The sequence below is a fragment of the Vigna umbellata genome, chromosome 5, assembly GCF_029865625.1.
Source record: "Vigna umbellata cultivar VRB3 chromosome 5, Vumbellata_1.0, whole genome shotgun sequence".
Taxonomy (NCBI): Eukaryota; Viridiplantae; Streptophyta; class Magnoliopsida; order Fabales; family Fabaceae; genus Vigna; species Vigna umbellata.
Genome location: NC_142169.1, coordinates 5,396,211 through 5,418,296, shown reverse-complemented (window position 1 = coordinate 5,418,296; position 22,086 = coordinate 5,396,211). Strand labels below are relative to the sequence as shown.

The 22,086-nt window shown below is 31.9% G+C and overlaps 2 protein-coding genes across 3 annotated transcripts; one reads left to right on the top strand and one right to left on the bottom strand.

The window, feature by feature from the left end:
- Positions 1-6,714: 6,714 nt before the first annotated feature.
- LOC148197574 (uncharacterized) lies at positions 6,715-7,203 on the bottom strand. Its single transcript, XM_088115576.1, has one exon. It carries the CDS (start codon positions 7,201-7,203, stop codon positions 6,715-6,717), a length of 489 nt encoding a protein of 162 aa, XP_087971702.1.
- Positions 7,204-18,089: 10,886 nt separating this feature from the next.
- On the top strand, positions 18,090-21,430 carry LOC124820520 (xyloglucan endotransglucosylase/hydrolase protein 2-like). 2 transcript variants are annotated; one of them, XM_047292230.2, is made up of 5 exons: positions 18,091-18,247; positions 18,320-18,483; positions 18,796-18,896; positions 19,323-19,528; positions 21,010-21,430. In XM_047292230.2, the coding sequence occupies exons 1-5, from the start codon at positions 18,222-18,224 to the stop codon at positions 21,380-21,382; spliced, it is 870 nt and encodes a 289-aa protein (XP_047148186.1). In that variant the 5' UTR covers positions 18,091-18,221; the 3' UTR covers positions 21,383-21,430. The 2 variants fall into 2 exon arrangements, with proteins under 2 accessions (XP_087971157.1, XP_047148186.1); XM_088115031.1 differs by lacking the exon at positions 18,796-18,896 and having other exon boundaries at positions 18,090-18,247.
- The last annotated feature ends 656 nt before the right edge of the window (positions 21,431-22,086 follow it).

Below are 22,086 nucleotides of genomic sequence, written 5' to 3'. Positions count from 1 at the left end.
TAGGAATGGAAGTGGCCAGATCTAAAAAGGGTATCCACCTATGTCAAAGAAAATATGCTTTGGACATACTGGAGGAAACAGGAATGTTGGGGTGCAAACCTTCATCTACTCCCTTCCTAAGTGATACAAGTTCACTATACAAGCCCAACAACTACCTGGATGACCCAGGACCTTACAGAAGGCTAATAGGGAAGTTGTTGTATCTCACAAATACCAGACCCGATTTATGTTTTTCAATTAATCTGCTTAGTCAATTTGTACATTCACCTACTGATCACCACTATCGTGCTATACAGCACATTCTCAGGTATATAAAGTCCAAACCATCTGAGGGATTGTTTTTTGCTGCTGATTCTCCTATGCAGCTAAAAGCTTTTAGCGATTCAGACTGGGCAACGTGCCCTGACACGAGAAGATCCACAACTGGTTTCTGTGTCTTCCTTGGATTTTCCCTTATCTCCTGGAAGTCTAAGAAGCAGAGGACCGTTTCTAGATCCTCCACTGAAGCTGAATATAGAGCCCTTGCAGCCACTGTATGTGAGATACAGTGGCTGAGCTATCTCCTAAAGGACCTTCAGATTGAAGAGACAGGAATCCCAGCCTTGTACTGCGACAACAAGTCTGCAAGGCACATAGCTCATAACCAGAGCTTTCACGAAAGAACTAAACATATTGAACTTGACTGCCATGTCGTCCGTGAGAAAATCCAGGAGCACCTTCTAAATCTTCTTCCCGTGCGATCTGATGAGCAGCTGGCCGATATCTTCACCAAGTTTCCTCACCGTGTCAGATTCAAGACTATTGTTCCCAAGCTTGGACTGATGACAATACATCGTCCAGCTTGAGGGGAGGCTATTGGGAATGAATATTCATTACTGTCAACAAAAGACAGTAGTCTATATTCATTACTGTCAACAAAAGACAGTAGTCTTGTATTTTACATTTATTAGTTTGTTACGTTTAGTTTACAGTTTTGGGTTTACAGAAGCTCTATAAATAGAGCTTCTCTGTTTCCGTTAACACACAACAACACACAGAGCATGTAATATTTTCAGACACATTAAATAATACAAGGAAGAGTTTTTCTTACTTCTCTCACTGTCGCCTCCATTTTTGTCTTCTTCATCACCTTGAACAGCGGCCTCCATCGTCGCCGGATTGCTCCTGGACAGCACCCGAGGCGAAGCTTCTCGACGCCCTGCTCTCCCTTCTCTCTCAGGTCTCTCGTGGTATGTTTTTGCCACGCTGGAAGTCAGAATGCTTGGGAAATACCAAGCCGTGCATTGGTCTGGGCCGCACACTGGTTTGAGTGTACAGTGTTGGGCCGTTTGTAAAAGTTATTACGAAGCGTGAACGATATTTGTGAGCTAAATGGACTTGATCCATTTCTTTCTATTGTGTAATATTGGACCCAAATAATGAATTTGAGTTAATGGTTTTACAATACATAATTTTTCTAATTCCACCCGTATTAAATGCAAAATAACGTATTGCGTTTCAAAAAATATTTCAAATGATATTTTATATATCGTAAGGTATATTTCGTGGACTTTTAATTATTTATGATTCTCCGAATTTGTAAATTTATGAAAATATAAAAATTAAAATCGTGAAAAAATATTAAAAAATACTAAAATGATAATTCACTCTTAAAATAAAATGTAGTATTTATTAAAATAAAGATTATTGTATGTGTAAGAAATAGGAATGACAACAAAGTGACGTGAATGCAAATTTAATTATCTCATGTTTCAATACAAATTTATTTTCATTTTCATATCTAATGAATATAAATTTCTTATTTCATGGACGGGACATAATTAACTTAATTATAGTAAATTATAGCTTATTTATCATATTTTGTACTATAAAAATAGATCTATTTTTATAAAAAATTAAATTATTCTGTTTTTTCTAGTTCAATTTAAAAAAAATTAATTTTTTTCTAGTAACAGTGTAGTTAATTCACTAGTGCAGAAAGGGTATTTAACGTCTGTTATTTTGGTTTTTTAACGGCAGCTCCAGAATCGACGTCTTTGTGGGTGGCATTAATCAAACGTCGGACTCAACAGGTTCGACGTCTTTATAAACGTTGGTTACTGCATGACCCGACGTCTAAAGGGCTCCATAGACATCAGATATTGCATTAACCAACGTCTACTGCAGCTCGTGTCTTTGGGTAGCGTAATAACACCTTCTTCCTTTGCTAGTTTTGTCATAGAAAAGGTTGCTTCTTTTGGATCTCTTATGGCATTTCAACCGAAAACCAAATCTCGATCCTTGCCTAGTTCCATTAAAACCGCCAATGAAAATGAACGGTGACAACAGAACTAGGCAAGGACCAAAGTTCGGTTTTGGGTTGAAACGCTATAAGACATCCAAAAGATGCAAACTTTTCTTACGAGTAAACTAGCAAAGGGAGAATGTGGTACTACGCTACCCAAAGACATGAGAAAAACTGCACCAAAACACAAAAAAAAACTCATTTTAATCGGTTCAAATGAAAGATAATCAACCAAAGACCAATATAATCGAAATAAAATTACGTTTAAACGGTTCAAAAGAGACAAAAACGCACCTGAAAAAGCAAAGTCGCGGAGAGAAAAGGCGAGAAGGAAGAAGATGAAGTGTTCGTAATTGCAGGTTTGATGTCTAATTTAACAGCAAAATAGACGTCGGCTCCCCAGGTGAATCGACGTCTATTATGGCCTGGACGTCAGGGCCCTCACTAATATGACGTCCAAAACAACTTTTCACCTACCTTGTCAGGCCATTTAGACGTCAGATGGCAGAATCCGACGTTTGTACGACGGAAAAAAATAATTTTTCATCTACCTGTCAGACATATACATGTCCATTAGAAGGGGCACCGACGTCTATAATCAAATATAGACGTTGGGGTGGCGGGATCGGACGTCTCTAAGGCAGAAAAAAATGACTTTTCACCTACCTATCAGGCATATAGACGTTTGTTAGGAGGATCCCGACATCTATAATATTATAGACATCAGACGTCGAAACCCCTTCTTATAGACGTCTATATGCCCACTTATTTACAAAAATATCACCAATCAATAATTTACTTTGGTTATTTTGTAGTGTCACATTAAAGTCCAATTGTTCGATTGTTTCAAACTATATACTGTATTTTACTTTTGTTTGATATTTTTGCTTATTTAATAACTTCGCCCTTTTCTTGTTTTCAGCAACACAAAGATAAAAAAGTAAAAAATAAAGACACGTCGTTATCTTTCAGATTATATATATAATATAATATGGATAAAGAGATAAACCTGTTTTTTTAAAAAGTTAACTATTATTATAATAATTATTAAAATAAAATAATGTTATTAAATTTATACTAAAATTAATTATATATTTAAAAAAACTAAATCATATTATATTATAATTATATTACAAGAACCGGTTATTATATTATTGTAAATTAATAAAATTAATTATATTTGTAAAACTAAAAAGATAAAAATGTGAATATGAAAAAACAAATACTATTTCATATATATATATATATATATATATATATATATATATATATATATAACTGTAGATAAAAACTTGTGACTGTTTAAAAAAAATTATGATATTTATAACTTTATATTAAAGTGAGATAACTCACAAAATACAAATATTTCAAGTCACACTAAAATAGAAATATTTTTTAAAGACAGTTTTTAATTTATATAAACAAAGGCCTATAATTATATGTTTTATTTACGAGTTCACTTTTTACAGCCTAAAGTATTTTTAACAGTTAAATATTAAATTCAGTAATAACTGATATAAGTTCAATTATTTAAAATTGAATTCTAGAACAGTGCACTTCAATTATTATCCTAAGTTTCTTTTAGTTTATTATAATATAGTTAATAATAATTTAGTATAGTTTAATAAACCCTATTCATACGTATTGTCGTTCCTATGGAATAATGAGAATACCAGTACCACTGCCTGTATCCTCTTTTTTCAATTACAAATATATATTAAATATCTTTTTTTTTTTAAATTACAAATCATATTAAAGTATAATATCATCTACATAGACAACAAGTAAGGCTATAAAATCTATAGATGTCTTTTTGATAAAAAGTGAGTGATCTTATTTGGATGGAATATAATTGATAGAAATCAGAAAAGAAGATAATTTTTCAAACCATTGTCTACTGGCTTGTTTTAATCCATATAGAGACTTAGTAAGCCTGCAAACCTGACCTTTTTCATGGACACTAAGACCAGGTGGTGGCTCCATGTAAACTTCTTCATTTAGATCCCCATGTAGGAAGGCATTGTCCACATCAAGTTGATGCAAGAACCAATTATTTGAGGCTGCAAGGGCAATAAGTAATCTAAGAGTAGTGAGTTTTGCAATAGGAGAGAAGGTGTCCAAATAGTCTATCCCTTCTTGTTGGGTATAGCCTTTTGCTACTAGGCGAGCCTTATATCTCTCTATAGTGCCATCAGCCATGTATTTAGTCTTGTACACCCATCTACAACCAATTGGTGTTTTCCCCAGAGGTAGTTGTGTTAAATACTAGGTATTATTGTCCTGTAAGGCCTTGATCTCTCACTGCATAGCTTATGCTCACTCACACAGGTTTTTGGCTTCATTATAAGAGTGAGGTTCATTATTCGCAACTATGGCCATAGTGTACTTTAAGTGTTTCTCTGACAAAGAATCACAGGACATCTGATCAGAAATGGGATAAGGAGTTTTAAAATTATTTTTCATAGATAAGGATTGATTAACCTGATGAACATAGTCGTTCAGATACCCTGGAGCCCTTCTAACTCTGTTAGAGCTCCTGCAACTGGGATTGTCTTCACTAGCAAAAGTGTTATCATTGTTGCTGCTGTCAGTGGCAGTTTGTTGTGTCTGCCTTTGATCATTGGTGTCGGTTTCAACAAGTCTCCCATCATCAATAGAGTTGTAGCTGCCTAGAAGATCATTATAAAAGGTAGTTCTGTTTGCCTCTTTGTCATTGGTTTCTCTGCTGGTTTGCTCATTTTTATGGGGAAATATGTCTTCATAAAAGACAACATTTCTACTTATGAAAAGTTCTCTAGTATTGATGTCAAGCACAATGTAACCTTTGACACCACTCTTGTAACCAAGGAAAATACCCTTCCTAGATCATGGGTCTAGCTTATTTCTGTTGTTTTCAAGAGTGGAAGCAAAGCATAGGCACCCAAAGGTTTTCAAATTCAAATAAGTGGGAGGAGTATTATAAAAAAGGTCATGGGGAGTTTTGTTATTGAGAATGGGGGTAGGTAACCTATTTATTAAGTAAACTGCGTGACTGACAGCATAGGACCAATAGGTATTAGGCATACTAGATTGAAAAAGAAGGCTACGGGTTACATTAAGGATAGTTTGGTGTTTACGCTCCACAACAGAATTTTGTTCAGGAGTTTCAACACAGCTCTTTTGATGCTTGATGCCACACAAATCATACAAGTTAGCACAATTAAATTCAGGTCCATTATCTGACCTAATGGTTTTGACCATTTTATCAAACTAATTTTTAACTCTGATAATAAAATTCTGCAGTAAATCTCTAGTTTGGCCCTTGTTGTTCATTAAAAAAGCCCAGGTATATCTGCTATAGTTATCAACTATAGTAAGAAAGTACTTATGGCCATGAATAGAAGAAATGGAAAGAGGACCTCATATATCACAGTGAATTATTTCAAAGCATTCAGTGGTCAAAGAAACACTTCTAGGAAAAGGCAATTTATGTTGTTTAGCATAGTGGCAAGTATCACAAACAATATCAGGGCTCATTTGCACATAAGGAAAATTTTCACATATCTGTTTTACAGTCTTGTGTCCAGGATGGCCTAACCTATAGTGCCACAAATTTACATCAACTTGTTTATAAGAGAAAACAGACTTTAAAACAAAATCTTGGTTCAGATTGGGAAAAGCTTGTAGATAATAGAGACCTTTGTAAGGATTAGCACACCCAATCATCTTCAATGTAGAATTCTCCCTTATGTAACAAACCTTAGAAGAAAAAGTTAGGCTGCAGTTTAAGTCTTTGATAAGACTTTGCACAGAAATAATATTAAAGGAAAAATCAGGAATATATAGGTCATTAAAAAGAATAGAATCTTTAGAGAATTGAACAATCCCTGCATGTTCAGTAGTGATAACAAAGTTATTTGGGAGTCTAACATAAATGGGCTTAATTTTATAAAAAGTGGCAAAGTTGTTTTTCTCATGGGTCACATAATCAGTGGCCCCAGTGTCAATAATCCAAGAAAAGTTACCTTGTTTGTCTTCTGTGTTATTTCTCTGTATCTAGTTGATCTTATGAGTAGATTCGTCAACCTTTTCTATCATTCTGAGAAACTTCTGCATCTGCTCTGGGGTAAAAGAGTTGAAGGCAGCACTGGTGCTGCCCTAATGAGTGGCTTGAATACTTTCTGGGCCATAACTGCTCTGGAAGACATTGGCTGAATTCCAGTCAACCTTTTTGTCTTGATTGCTGTCATTTTTCATATACCAAGGTGGGTAGCCGTGCTTGGAATAACACTCATCCACAGTATGATTCATCTTGTTGCAGTAGGAACATTGTTTTCCATAGTTAGGATTCCTTTCTCTTCCTCTTCCTTGGCCACACGATCCAGCACCACACCCTTGGTTTTTCCAGGTTTGGTCAGGTCTCCAATTGTTGTTTTTGTCAGCAACATTGGTTAGAACTTTAGTCTTAGCCTCTGGTTATGGTTGATAGTGCCAGAATCTAGTTTTTCTTGTCTTTCTTGCTGCATTATGAGTGAGAAAACACGATTGATGTTGGGGAGGGGATCCATTAAGAGAATTTGAGTTCTTACAGCGTTGTAGGTATCATTCAGCCCCTTTAAGAAACATATAACATGTTCTATTTCTCTGTATTTAAGAGAAATCTTTGAGAGTTCACAATTGCAAGGGATGTCACACGTAGGTATGGGTCTAAGGAATTCCAATTCTTCCCAAAGAATCTTTAAATCTGTAAAAAACTGGCTAACACTTGTTTCTCCCTGTTTGATTGAATGAATGTCTTGAAGTAAGTCAGAAATCTTAAAGTAGTCACCTTTAGAGAATCTTTCCTTCAATTCATCCCATAACTCTTTGGCTTCTTCAACATATATCACACTTTCTGCAATCTGTGGAGAAAGTGTCTTTATAATCCAGGAAAGAACCATCATATTGCATCTTTCTCATGCATCAAATAAAACCTCACTTCTTTGAGGTTTCTTGATTGACCCATCAATGAACTTTATCTTATTTTTGGAAAGAAGTGCTCTTCTCATGCTTCTGTTCCAAGAAGAGTAATTAGTCTCACTTAGGACTTGAGAGATGAGGGTAAGTCCTGGATTCTCCCCAGGATGCAGATAGAAAGGACTTGCAGGATTTGTGGATTGATCCATGTGATTCATTGCAGCAAAAAGCAAGAAGACACCAAGAAAGGAACCAAGAAACAGTAGGAAAGAATTTTGGGGCAGCGGAAGCAGAGCAGGTATTAGACCTGCTCTGATACCATATTCGGTAACAAGGCCCAACAGCCTTTAAACAAGAGGCCCATCTCCTTGAGCCCACGAGAGATAAAAAAATATCTCTTGCCTCAGTCTTTGCCAGAGAAGCCGTCCTCATCAGATGATAGAGAGAGAAAGAGCTCGAGGCTCTTCTGAAGGCTTAGAGAGAGAAGCGAAGGAAAGCTTCACTTGGAGTGTTCAAGGATGGATGTTGGGAGAAGAAAAGAAGAAGATCAGCGGAGGGCCTTCAATAGAGGTAAGAAAAACACAAACTTTATTTATTCTCAATGTTCTGTGTTGCAATTGAAAATAAAAGGGAAAAACTTTATCTATAGAGTTCTCAAAGAAAGGGGAAAACCCTAACTAACTAATTAAACCTGATTACTATACTCAAACCGTAATCCTAATTAATTATCTTAGTCCCAATAAATCTTCTAATAGTAATAATAGTTTAATATATAGAACTGGAAGTTGTTTTTCAATAAATTCAATGAAAAACTTCATTAAAACCCATAGAAGTGTTAGAAACATAAAATAATAAAAAGAGGCGATAAAATAATAATTAGATAAATATAAAATAATCATAAAAAAATCAAATATATACATTAAAAATAAATTATAAAAATAAAGAACAAAGAAATTTAATATATTATTATAATATTTAATAAATTAAAAATATTTTAATAATTTAAAATAAATTAATATAAAAATGAAAATAAATATTGAGACAAATATAAAAATAATATATATATATATATATATATTAATCAATTAATGTAAATATTCCTTGTCAAAATCAAAAGATATTTAAATAACATTTGGGATAATGAGTTGATTTGTCAAACCTAATAGTAAGAAAGTGTTAAAGTCCTTGGATTTAATAGCCGTTCAGAAATTGCGGTTGGAAACTAATAGGATGGAATCTAATGGTGTAGAATTACGTAAGAGCAGCGAGTAGTCACTTTCGTTGCTACTCTGAAACATTCTCAGTACAGTGCCCAAGGCCTTTTTACTTTGGGATTAGATTCTTCCTTATCCCATCACTCACAATTCACAAATTCTCAAGCATTCACTCTTTATTTTATTGTCTTTCTTTTTCTCTTCTCCATATTGCTACATACCGATTTATCAAATTGGGTAAACGTTAATATAAGCAACGTGAGTAAACCAATGTGTGTTCTAAGATAATGTCATTTTTTCTTCAAAAATCACTCTAGTTTCACAAATTGCGAAAAGTAGTGATATGAAGGTCATGTTCAAATCGAATAGATATAAAAGAAAATCCTCAGTCGTTCAATAGATATAAAAGGAAGTTTAAAAATACCTATATGCATTTATCAAACAATCACAAAAATAAAACATTAGGTATATCAAAGATAACAAGATAATATATGTGAAATATGAAAAAATTAGAAATAATTATGTCTAAAATTGGGAATAATTTATAATTTATATTTTATTTTATGTTTAGAGGTGTGGTAGATGTATTTAAGAAAGTATATGTGATTGTATTAGTTTATGGAGCCAATACCAGAGTTAAATAGGCCTTATATGTAGTGGAGGAGGCTTGGGTTCAGCCTTTCCACGCGTGATGGTCCAGCTTTCGATTCTTGCCCTTGGCATGGATTCATGCAGGATCAAAGGCTTGGTTCAAGTCTTTTCTTTTTTCTTTTCTTTATGAGTATTTTATTATTTTTAGTGAGTGGGTGGGCCTGCATGGTGAGTTTCTTGGGTGTTACTCCCTCCACCACCACATTTTCTCCCTCCACCTTCCCAATTCTATTACATATTTTTTGAATTACAAAACTAACTTTTTATAATTACAAAAATAACCTTTTTACTTTTTAATCCTAATTATTTATTTTAACCCTAAAATCTATCTTTCTAACTCTTCTCACCCACCTCCCAACCTTCTCAGATTCTCACCCAAACTCCATCACATCCGTTTCTCATCTTCCATTTTTTCTCCATAGGCGTGATATGGCTCCTCCTCAAAAATACATTATTAAAATACATCAAAATATATTCAAAAATAATATATCAAAAAATATAAATTATATTATTTAAATATCTTCAAAATTAATATAAAAATACTGTAAAATATAAACCGTATAATCTTTAAACGGAAACTGATGTCGACATCCGTTTAAGGGGAAAACGGATGTTGACATCCGTCAACAAATGCTCACATCCGTTTAACGATTACGGTTTATATTTTAGGGTTTTATTACGCACCTTCATGCCTCTGAACCTCTCACGCCTCTGAACCAGCACCTTGAAGCACCACCCCACTCACGGCTGAAGATGAATTGCTTTCCCCACTTTCAATCTTACTAAACACAAAGTCCACCACACTCTCACGTCACAATTCTATAAAAGAGAAGAAGAAGTGGAACATGAGAGACAACCAACGATAGTGGAACGTAAGAGTGAACCTGAGAAAAATAATAAAGAGAAAGAGGGAAGAATGATAAAGAGAATGAATGTTCACATGTGATTTTAAATAATATTAACCCTAAAATTTTAATAAGGGTAAAATAGGAATGAAAAAATAAAAAAAAAAGGGTAAAAGGGGAATGGGGTGGTGGAGGAAGCGAGTTGTGGTGGTTTTTATTTTATTTTCTTTTGGGACGCGTGGGGCCCATAGGGCTGAAGTTTTTTCAGGTATGGTTTAAAACTAACAAATAAAACTAACTTGTCTTGTTTTGTGTTATTGCCTAGGGTGGACTCGCATATCAAGGAACAATGAAAAAAATTGGAGAAGAAAAGGAGATGAAAAAAAAAAGAAATCAAGGAAATAAAGAAAAATGTTTTTAATAATTTTGTCTTTTTTTTTGTTTAATTTGATTGTATGGACATTCATAGTCATTCTTATACTTTTGTTGTTAACGAGGATGTTCTTTGTCTTTGTGCACTCGTAAATAGAACATTTATCTTGAAATTGTTTGATGTGTTTTTCAGGTTGGTATTTGATCTTGAAGGAAGATCTCCTAGCACTTTGATAATAAGATATTTGCCTCTCATATGATCCAAATATCAATCTAGATATATTTTTATTTTTAAGATTATTTTATATTTGAGTTTTAAGATGGTGCTTGTGACATCCCAAATATATAACAGATATATATATATATATATATATATAAAGACATCACCAATTTACAATATTAGAAAGCAGTTAAGAGATGTACTTAAAGTATTATAGGATTACAGTCTTCCAGAATTTACTAAGAAATTAAAACTTCAAGCACTAGAGTATTCCAAAATATGTCCAGAATTTGAAACTTAAAACATAACAAGGTTCTTCAAAATGACATAAGAGAACTAAGAATTCCTAGTGAGTCTAAGCTGCAGCATCATCTTCATTTCTCTCCAATGTTGTCTCCAAAGAAACCTCATCTTCCTCTACTCACATTCAAGTGGATGATCATTGCAAAAGAAAACACATACAACAAGCACACAAACAAGCAAGGGTGAGCTAATTATATAAAAGCATGCATCATATCAAGCACATAACATACAAGAGTTAACTTAAATCAAAGCAGTTTAAGGCATACATCCTAGCATGTTATCTTCTAGACTTGACTCGTCCGGACTTTAGAATGATAGTCGAGCTATGGCGGATCCTGCACTCGTGGTGACTTATGAAACTTGGGTTCCCCACCCTGCCACATTCACGAGGTTAGCCTGTTCCGGGCCTTGAGGCATATTGGAAGCCCCCAAGACTAAGACATCTTGTTACTCCTCACCACATGGATTAATCCCTCTACTTGAGTATGATTAGCCATTGGAGTTTCAGAATGACCCCCAAGACTGAGCTCCTACTTTCATTCTAAAACACTAAGGATCTCACCAAGAGATCCTACACAGATGGAACTTGATTTACAACTTGGATCATACTTTCATCACTTTATAATCATATACTTTCTGCCACAATCAACATATACACAATCTCAACAATATACATTACTCACCACTCACAAATTATAAAAATAACATCTCCACAATTGAATCTAAGTTAATCAATACCAAGAACCAAACAGCTCCAACTAACCCATAACAGCTCATAAAATACATCAATTTATACATACCTACAAGTGATATAATTATTGATTAACACTCACGTTTCAATATAAGAAACAACTATCCTTACTTTGTTATATATATATATATATATATATATATATATATATATATATATATATATATGATAGGTACAGTATCTTGTAAATATACATATTTATATTATATTAGAAGCATATCAAACTCTCTTTTCAGGAACCTGTTTTGCTGCAATCAAGGCTACTCTGAATTATAAATTAATCATAACTAATTGTCCACCCTGAAAATCATAAAGTGCAAAATGGATATTAGAGTTATTGTTTGGAAATACCAACGCACCATTAAACTAATATATATATATATATATATATATATATATATATATATATATATATATATATATTACGTATTTTATCTTATAAATATATATATTTACATTATATTATTATATATATATATATATGATACGTAATATATATTTTTATATTATATTAAACTAATATATATATATATATATATATATATATATATATATATATATATATATATATATATACATGGATCCTTACTTTAAATTTCAAACAAACTGACTAATTTTCTAAAATTATAATTGACTAGAAATTAATACATGATAACTTTATGCGTCTACAATCAACTTGTTTTATTTTATTTTCATCCTAGTAGAGATCTTTCTTTACCCCAATTGGTCACCGGAGAGGACCCAGATGTCTGAACGCATCAAAGTCACCTTCGACGCCAGCACATATGACTAGTCACAACTGACTGGAGCAGGCCAGGGCTGCTCTATGATCGGGGATGTGCCAACTCATGTTTTTAAGGTTCCTCTATCCTACCAACAAAGAAAGGCTCTCAATAATTAACAATTTATTTATTTAAATTATCTACTTTGTTCTTTTATACTCTAAATCTGAAATGCCTAATTTTAATATTTTCATTTCCTCTCACAGCAACCTCAAACAATACATGTACATCTATTTAATACTCATATACATGTTATTACAGAACCCTTACTCCAGACCTTCCAACAAGATCAATTTCAGCCAACAAACTCATTCAAAATAGATTAAATTCATCACATCACAACATGCACAATTTCACATTTTCAGTTATAACACCCAATACAATAAAAGTCATAAAACAGTTTCACAAGAGCACACCAGTTCAACATTCATATGCATATATTTTTATAAAATAAATTCATACAAAAATAATTAGCTCTCCTTACCTGGAAAGTTTAACAGTAACACTCCTAGGAATGCTCTAGCAATACCTCCTCACAGGGGCGAGTTTTACAGCACCTATAAGCCACCAAAAATTGGTGCAGAGCACATTTCTTAGAGTTGGAAGGGAAAGAGAAACTAAAGGAAAAACTACCAGCAATAGGCAACCAGCAAGTTGCATGGCTTAGGTTCAAGAACGGTTGAAGAAAAGGGAAAAAAAACACTTACCGGTCGGAATGGAAAAACATTCGATTCAAACTGAAGCCCTTGGTGCAGCGAGTGCAAAAACACCTTCAAATCAAAATTTGATCGGTTCAGTGAAGAGAAAATCTAGAGAGAAGGCAGAGAGAATTTTAGGGCAATGGTTTTAGAGAGAGAAAGAAAGCTGGCAAAATGAAGGAATTCTGATCTTTAGAAAACCCCTTCCTAAGGTCATGAGTCCTTAGCTTATGGACTGACTGCCTCAACATAAGGCCCAATAGCCTTATTATTTTTAGGCTCTTATAGTGCTCAAAATAAAACACTAACCACAATTTTATTTAGTGAATATCATCGCTTAAACATGTATTAAATATTACTTTAAATTTATTTTCTAATATTAAATTAATCAATTTACATAAATTTACTTAAACCTACCTGTTTGATTAACCATAAAAAAAATCTCAAATTTAATTTATTCTTACTTTAAGTGCCACATTATTATTTATATAAAATTTAGCCCAACTATCACAACGTTTATTCGCATTTTGATTAGAATAGTAATGATATTTTGTCTTATAAAGTTTTTTTTATACTTATTTTATAGTAATTTTTCCTTTTAAAAATACAAAAATTTCTTTTTTTTATGATTATTTTACTTTTATAATATATATCAAAATGAACGTATTGTTTGCGAAAAATATTATTTTTCTAAATATCAATAAGTATAACAACATTTATATTGTTTACAGTACTCAAGCATAAGCAATACACACTACCCACAATGTCTGGAGATTTGTGTACATGAAAAAGACTATCACGTGAATCTTATCCACATTTTTGTAGGGCAATAGTAATCATTTAGATTTCATGAGAGATTGATTTTGGTTACTATAAAACTTAAAAAAAAAAAATCCATTTTCTTGTTTATCTACATAATTTTTCACGTTTTCTCATTCAAATTCTCATAGCGTTTATATTGGTTATTTCTCCATTTTAATCAATTTTATAAACTTCACTTTCACATTTCTATTCCTTTTATTTATATCTTTATTTTTTTTTTACTTTATCATCATCCAGACGTTAACTATTGCTTGTAATATTTTTTGATCTTCTAATCACGTGTGTCAAGAGAGCAACATGCATACGAAAGCAAGCAACAACTGACTACTCATTATCACAAATTAGATCATCACAGTAAGGATTTAACTCGTCAAAATAAAATTACTTTCATATTTGATCCTTCAGAATCACAATTTTCTATTATTATTATAATAATAATTATTATTATTAGTTATAATAATAACATCTATAAATAGATTATATTTATTTCCTTTTTAAGTCATCTACATAAAAAAGGTTTGGTTGTTCTGCAATCTTTCTACACACTTCTGGGGTCATAAAGGTCCAAATTATTCATAAGTTAAAAATATATTTTTTATTTTATAATTTAGAAACACATTTTGAATTGTGAAATGTGTGAAATTAAAAAAACTTATTATCAATTATACAATTTAAAATATAAAATTATATAATCTATAATAATATTTTAATTTAAAAATATATTTTAGATCATGTAATTTAGAAAGATTTTGTTGTGCCATTAAAAATGTATTTAAATTTGAAAATACATTATAGATTACAAAATCCAAATATATCCTTTTTTAATCCAAAAATATACTTTAAATTATACAATTTTAAATATATTTTCAAATTATATAACCTAAAATGTGTAACATCCCAAAAATACAGTGTAAAATCATATACGAGGGTCATCACATGTTAATAATACTACAGATCAGTTTAACGCTCGGCTAAATACAATTACGGCCGAACGGCCTTAATTAATAGCATGGAATTAAAAACTAAGGTTAGTTACTACTAGATCGAACGTTTTTACAAAATACACTAGTACTGCACGGTCTTTACAAAAGAGAAAGCCAACACCAGACCGAACGCTCTCAAGGTTCGGCCTCCACTTCCTACCGTCTTCCAACAATTCTTCCAGCAGCTCTTCTCCCTCTGCTCACATCCACACGGATGATCATTGTAACAGGACAACGACAGGTCGTACAACACAGACAAAAATGATAAACAGGGTAAGCTTATTTAATTTAATTTCTTCCCTAACAACAGACAATATTCATAAATAAACCAACGACACTCAATTCAATCATTCATACATTCAAGGCATGCAAAAACGACCACATGACTTTGACTATCCGGACTGTATGAATCCTCTGTAGCTACGACGTTCATGCACCCGGGTGATGTAGTAACTGGGATACCCTCAACAGTTGCCACCCGAGGTTGATCCATTTCGTCCAAGTTAACCTTATGGACTAGGACCTCCTGCCATTCCCAGACGTGACTTACTCCTCTCTACATGAGAACAAGTAATCATGGAATATCAGGATGAACGTCCGCTAAGCTTTACCCACATTCATACTTTACCAATCAATAACCACTTTCTGAGTTATTCCTCCCTGGAATACTCGTTCATAATACAACTATTTCATACACATCACATTTCAAATTCTCCCATACTTTATCATCCACATATTCAAATGAAATAAGATCATACGTACTTATCATAGCTCAAATACGACTGGTATAACAAGACCGAGCGCTACACATCTATTCCAATAAACAGACTCCTAAGAATTCAACCGGACGCCACGAAGCCTAGGTCGAGTACTAAGACTCTAGGCCGAACACCTTTTAAAGACCAACACTGATTTACACTAAATACTAATACTGATGAGAAACTATGGAGTAACGAACGCTATCTAGTTTGAATGAAGACTCTGATTCTAAGCACAGTAATAATATATTAAAGAAAACAAGACCCAGCGCTTGGTTTAAGACCGAGCCCTGTAGAAACGAACACTATTGGACGAGCGCTGGTCCAAGACCAAATACTTATTAGGAACGAGTGCTACTGAGACTGAAAGATTGGTCCAAGACCGATCGCTAATAAACTCACAGAAACGAATGAATATATATATATATATATATATGTGTGTGTGTGTGTGTGTGTGTGTGTGTGTGTGTGTGTGTACAATTGAGCCACCACTTATTCTGAATGAAAAGAATGATAACGTCTACGACCTTGAATAGTATATGACACGTTAACTAAACTGTTCAGGAAGTCTAAAGGAGAACTACACTTAGGCTGATCACTCATATTTACATTCCAATATTATAACACGCTCTTTATTACCGTAATTCCTTGTATAAGAGAACCTAATATAGACGGACGCTCGACTAGATTATCACCTTTACTCAGAATACTACAGTTGACGATCAATCCGTATCTCCACTCAATTCACCACATGCATCATTCATCCATCCACACGTCCAATCAAGCAATGCACACATATCTCATATTCATCAAATAAGTCAAACAACGTATCATGCAAACATGACAACGTTCAAACAAGAATTTAAATCAAATTATATAAGTTTCCCTTACCTCTAAGCGTGACCGAACGTTCACAATTTGAACAGAATGGGTCACCACCAATTTCTTATAAGACTACGATCACGATTTACGAAACTAACCACATGAAATACCAGAAAGACGTTCAGAAATGGGTTAAGGAACTTATGTAACTAAAAACTGAGGTTGCATGTACAGAGAAAAACCACTTAGCTGAGAGAGGTGAACTTACCAGTCCAGAATCCGAAACTGATCGGTTCAAACGAACGCCCTCAACGCCGGGAGTGTTCAGACGGTGTCTGAGTGGTGATCGGAAGAAGAAAAGATTAAGATTTCTTAGAGAGAAGTAGGGGGTTTTAGAGAGAATGAGGAGAAAATTAAAGTTCAGAACTTTGAGAAAGAAGGGTGCATGCAAAAGTGGCATGCATTTTTGAAAACTGAGTTTTGCTTCTACCGTCAAAACCGAACGTTCAATCTGCATCACACACCTGTCTTTTACTATCTGATTTTCGGATCCCCTACCTTGACACATGTAATCCACTAAAATGGGATTTTGAGTGGATTTTAATGGGTCTAACAAAATGCATATATAGATTTAAAACGTATTTTAAATTATATAATTTAAAACATATTTTTAAATTTTACAATTTAAAAATCTGATTGAGACATAAAAGAATTTCACGTGGAAACGTCATACAGAAAAGAAAAAAGGCTATAGTGAATTTTCACTTACAAATGTTAGCCATTAAAATCGAAATAAAATTTAATATATCATTGAGAATTATTGACTTGAAAGTAATAATAATAATAATAATAATAATAAAATAACATGGAAGAGTCGAATTTTCTGTTTGTAATCGTAATAAAAGTATTATTGAAAATATTCAACAATTGTAAGAGCGCTTTATGCACTTATGAAAAAGACTAGTTTACAAAAAGTATTGATATGTCCTTTTGCATGACAACTTGAGTTTCTTTCTTCCTTTTTTAAGTAGAAGATTCAGATAACAGAAAACAAGATTTCAAATTCCAGATTAGCGCAATCACAGAAATTGTTAAAACATATTGAAGGATTTATCAGAAGAATTCACGAAAGAAATATTATATTAAACTCAATTTACATAATAGATTATTATATATCTTCAATTTAAAATCTTAATTAAACAATAAATTTATGTGTTTTTTTATATAATATTAATTTTTTTATTTCTAATGAATATTAGGTTTAGACTCATTCGTAGATTTTTAACACGTATCGATCCTAGAAATTGTTAGAACATATTAAAGGACATATCGCAATAAGATTCATGTGAGAAATAATTCACATCTAAACTCAAGTCATAAAAAAATTATTATTTTTAATTCAAAATTTAAAAAAAATAAATTTATGTGTTCTTTCTTATATATCATATACAGATTTCTATTAATGTATGTGTTTAGGGAGTGGGATTTTGATAAGCTTTAGAGGGGTGGTGCAGAGAAAGAAAGAGGGAGCTTTCAGAAGGCATAAGAGTAACGTGAAAATAGAGCAAGTTGAAGGGAATAAATAGGACATTCAGAAGCTTATGAGCCACAACTTGTGTGCTGCTTTAATGAACGTATCTATCACTTTACACTTTCACTTCTTCCTCACCCAAATCTAGTTAAGATTCATTATCCTGTGATACTCTGCACATAATCCACAATCATTGCTATAAATTACAACCAAAATCACAACAAACTTCACATGTACTTTCTTTCACACAATGCTTCATTTGCACAAACAACAAACGTAAGTGCCTTTTTTTCTCTTCTAATTATGTCGCTTTTATGGTAATTTATTAACCGTTAAACTCTTCTGCAGCTTCTGTTTTCTCCTTCTTCTGTTTGTGGCAGCGGTCATAGTATATGGCAGAAAAACTGCTGATGTTAGCTTCCAACAGAACTACAAGGTTGTATGGGGAAACCGCCATGTCTTCTTTCTACAACATGGCAGAGAAGTTCAACTCTCAATTGATAAAACTTCAGGTTTCTATAATTTTATTCATGTAAAACACGTATACGTCTTTGATTAAAGAGACAAGAGTCTCTTTTAACTGTGCTACCTAATATATATGCTATTTGGCTACACAATATAATTATGTTTTTCATTTTAGTATTGCTCATTTTGTACAAATATTTATTGATTATTATGTATTATGTCATCTGAGAGAGTCTTGCATAGACAACCTACGTACCTTCGTATCAGCAAACACATATGCATGTGTAGTAGCTTATACTATGAAAAAAAAAAGAGTGATAAAGTTTAATTCTGAAATTTACTACTGTTTTAATATGTAGGGGCTGGCTTCAGATCAAAATTGGACTATGCTTCTGGGTTCTTTCAAATGAGAATAAAGATACCCAACAAGGACTCTAGAGGAGTAGTCACAGCCTTTTATGTGTGAATTAATTGATTTTACCTTTTACATTTTGAGTTCTTTATATAAACACATATATAATTACATAATTATGTTAAAGGTTAAATAAGTGTGTAGTTCCTAAACTTTACTATGAAATTAGAATTTATTTTTATCTTAAAATAATCATCTTAACCCAATAACGTTATTTTTATTTGTATGTAAACGGTGTTTCAAGATAATATTTGAATTAGAATATGTTAAACAGTATAAACAATTCAAATATCAATTTAAAAACAGTGACAAAATATTTAACATGGGTTAAACGGATTATATTTTACCATGTTTAAAGTTTGACAAACCAAAGTTGGAGATAAAAACAAATTTGAATTTGTATTAAAATTTATGAATTAAAAACATATTCAAACTTTAAGCTAAATTTTTTAATATCTTTTTGTGTTATTGTAGCTGACTTCAAGGGTGTATGAACACATGGGAGAAAAACATGATGAAATCGACTTTGAATTCTTGGGAAACAATGGAGAGCCTCATATGTTGCAAACCAATATTTTTGCAAATGATGAAGGTGGTAGAGAGCAAAGGCATACTCTCTGGTTTGATCCCACAATCGATTTTCATTCATACGGAGTTCTTTGGAACCAACATCAAATAGTGTAAGCTAATTTTACCATCGTTGAATTCAATATCTTGATAGGATAGTTTTTTTTTTAACATCAAAATAAAATATATTAAGTAGGATAAGTGGGTTAACGAAAAAAGTATACATAATTTACATATATGTACTATTGTTATGTGTTTAAGCTCTCTCTCATATTTAATCATACATATCATCTATCTTAACTCATATATATTTTAAATGAGTCTTTTCCAATATCATTACAAGATGACAAAGACAAACATATGTGCCAATATCATTAACCAACACGGAAATAGTGGATTGTAGACACTCCTTAATCCATCTTGTACAAAAGTTTAGTCTATCCAACATATAAAACAGAAAACTTCACCTAATAGAATAATAGGTTTTCTCATAGTCAACTTTGACTATAACACAACTTTTCTTTTTGTGTCTAACCTCATTTATAGTTTCATTTTGTCACTAGTACTTTATGGAAAATCTACAACTTTCCTAAACATTTATCTCGTTCAAACATTGCTTCTCTGCAGCTATACATTATGGAACATCTACAAGAGTATGTTTCAGTTATCAAAGTATATAACTAATAAATTTTTCGTGCACTGTGTGATTTTTTCTAAATACAGTTTCTAATTTAAAAAATGAAAAATTAGAGACGAGGATATATATATATATATATATATATATATATATATATATATATATATATATATATATATATATATATATATATATATATATATACGTGTGTGTGTTTTGTTATCAATAATGAAAAACGATTTTATTGGAAAAAAATAAGTTAAAATATAACTCGAACTTCTTTTAAGAAAGTGTGAAAATAAATCATTTGAGTAAAATATAGCAATTTGATTAATTTATTAGTATACTCATGCTATTCAATACGAATAGCTTATCACGAACAACTTGAATGAATAAAGAGTAAATATTATTTTATCACCATGTATATATAACAGTTAAAATAACTTATACAAGTATATAAATTGACGTACATAACGTTTTCCCTTTAATGTATTTGATTCAAACGGTGATAAAGTGGTGTATTTGCTTTTTATCTTGCTAACTCTAATTTATTCTCAACTTTTTTTCAATGATTTTTTTAAATAAAATAAGTTAGCATTTCTAAATTACATTTTATCGAGACATTTTATCTTTTTGAATTGTCATTTTACATTCTCAAAATGTGTTCTAATTAGAAAGTAAAAGGTCTCTTGTTTGGATTGGATTATGGATGGGATATGTATTAGTCAAGTAAAGAGACTTTAACACTTTATAAATTATAAATGGTTAAGAATTATATTAGATAAAAATGAAAAAGTTAAACATTATATAAAAAAAACAAAATAAATTGTCATGAATAATGTTGTTCTTTTATATACGTTGAATGTTTATGATAAATGACATTTGGGTGTATGATATTATCATATAATATAATTCCTTTAATAATTGTTTAAAATTGTTGAGGTTGAATATTTTTAGGTTTTACGTGGATGAAATACCAATTAGGGTTTTTAAGAACAACTCGAAGGTTGGAGTGAGTTTTCCATGGCAAGAAATGCACGTAACAGGTAGCATATGGAATGGTGAACCTTGGGCATCTAATGGGAAGAGAATTGACTGGAACCAAGCACCCTTCACTGCTCACTTTCAAGGTTTCAATATTCATGCCTGCAAGACCCCAAACACCAACAATTTTTTCTGCTATTCTCCTTTTTTATGGTGGAATGATCACAAACATTGCCAATTAAACCCTCTCCAACAAAAGGCATACCGATATGTCACAAAGAAACATCTCGTCTATGACTACTGTTCTGATAGAGGACAATTGCATAAAGAATGTCAAATTAATTAGCTAATTAATTCATAATATTGTTAATAATAGGTTAAATATGTTTGGAGATTTCTTTTTTTCTTTTACGTACTTCTAAGAAGAAGAGAAAGAATTTGCTACAAGATAACAAAAAAACTTATTGGAAATTTTATTGATAAATTTGTTCAAATAAATATTAAATCTTAAATTATAAATAAGAAACAAAAATATAGAAAATAATATATCACATAAGGGTGGGGAAAATTCTAATTAGAAATTGGGAGGCTTTTTGCAGTGAAGACAGAAATAGAGTAAGTTTGTCTCCTGTTGTAAATAGGATATAAGAAGGTAATCAAAACTTGAGTATTAAGTAGTAGAATAATAATATTGTCGTTTGAACTTTATAATTTGTATCCTGGATTTGTATTAGAAATTAGAATAGAATACATCATGTACTTGTTGACGAGTGTTTGTAATAGGAGAGTTTATGATGTAAAAAAATACGTTTAAAAAATAGAGCAAACTTTTATGATGAGCATAACTTATGATAATGTATCCATTATATTGTCACAATTGGACTAGCCACTCTAAAATTCAATTACTACATTACATATTAATAAAAGAAAAAAAAAACAAACACATGAAGGATCAAACTAAACTATGAAGAAAATATAAAGCAGACTCTCTACAAAAATTATATGAAACATATATAAAAATATGGAACATACTATAGGTTAGGCATTATA

Bases quoted from the DNA above. Each gene is read 5' to 3' on its own strand.
- LOC148197574 (XM_088115576.1), bottom strand. From the start codon at position 7,203: ATGGTTCTTTCCTGGATTATAAAGACACTTTCTCCACAGATTGCAGAA.
- LOC124820520 (XM_047292230.2), top strand. From the start codon at position 18,222: ATGCTTCATTTGCACAAACAACAAAC. The intron at 18,897-19,322 runs GTGTGAATTAAT...GTGTTATTGTAG, and splicing joins GAGTAGTCACAGCCTTTTAT to CTGACTTCAAGGGTGTATGA. The intron at 19,529-21,009 runs GTAAGCTAATTT...GAATATTTTTAG, and splicing joins TGGAACCAACATCAAATAGT to GTTTTACGTGGATGAAATAC.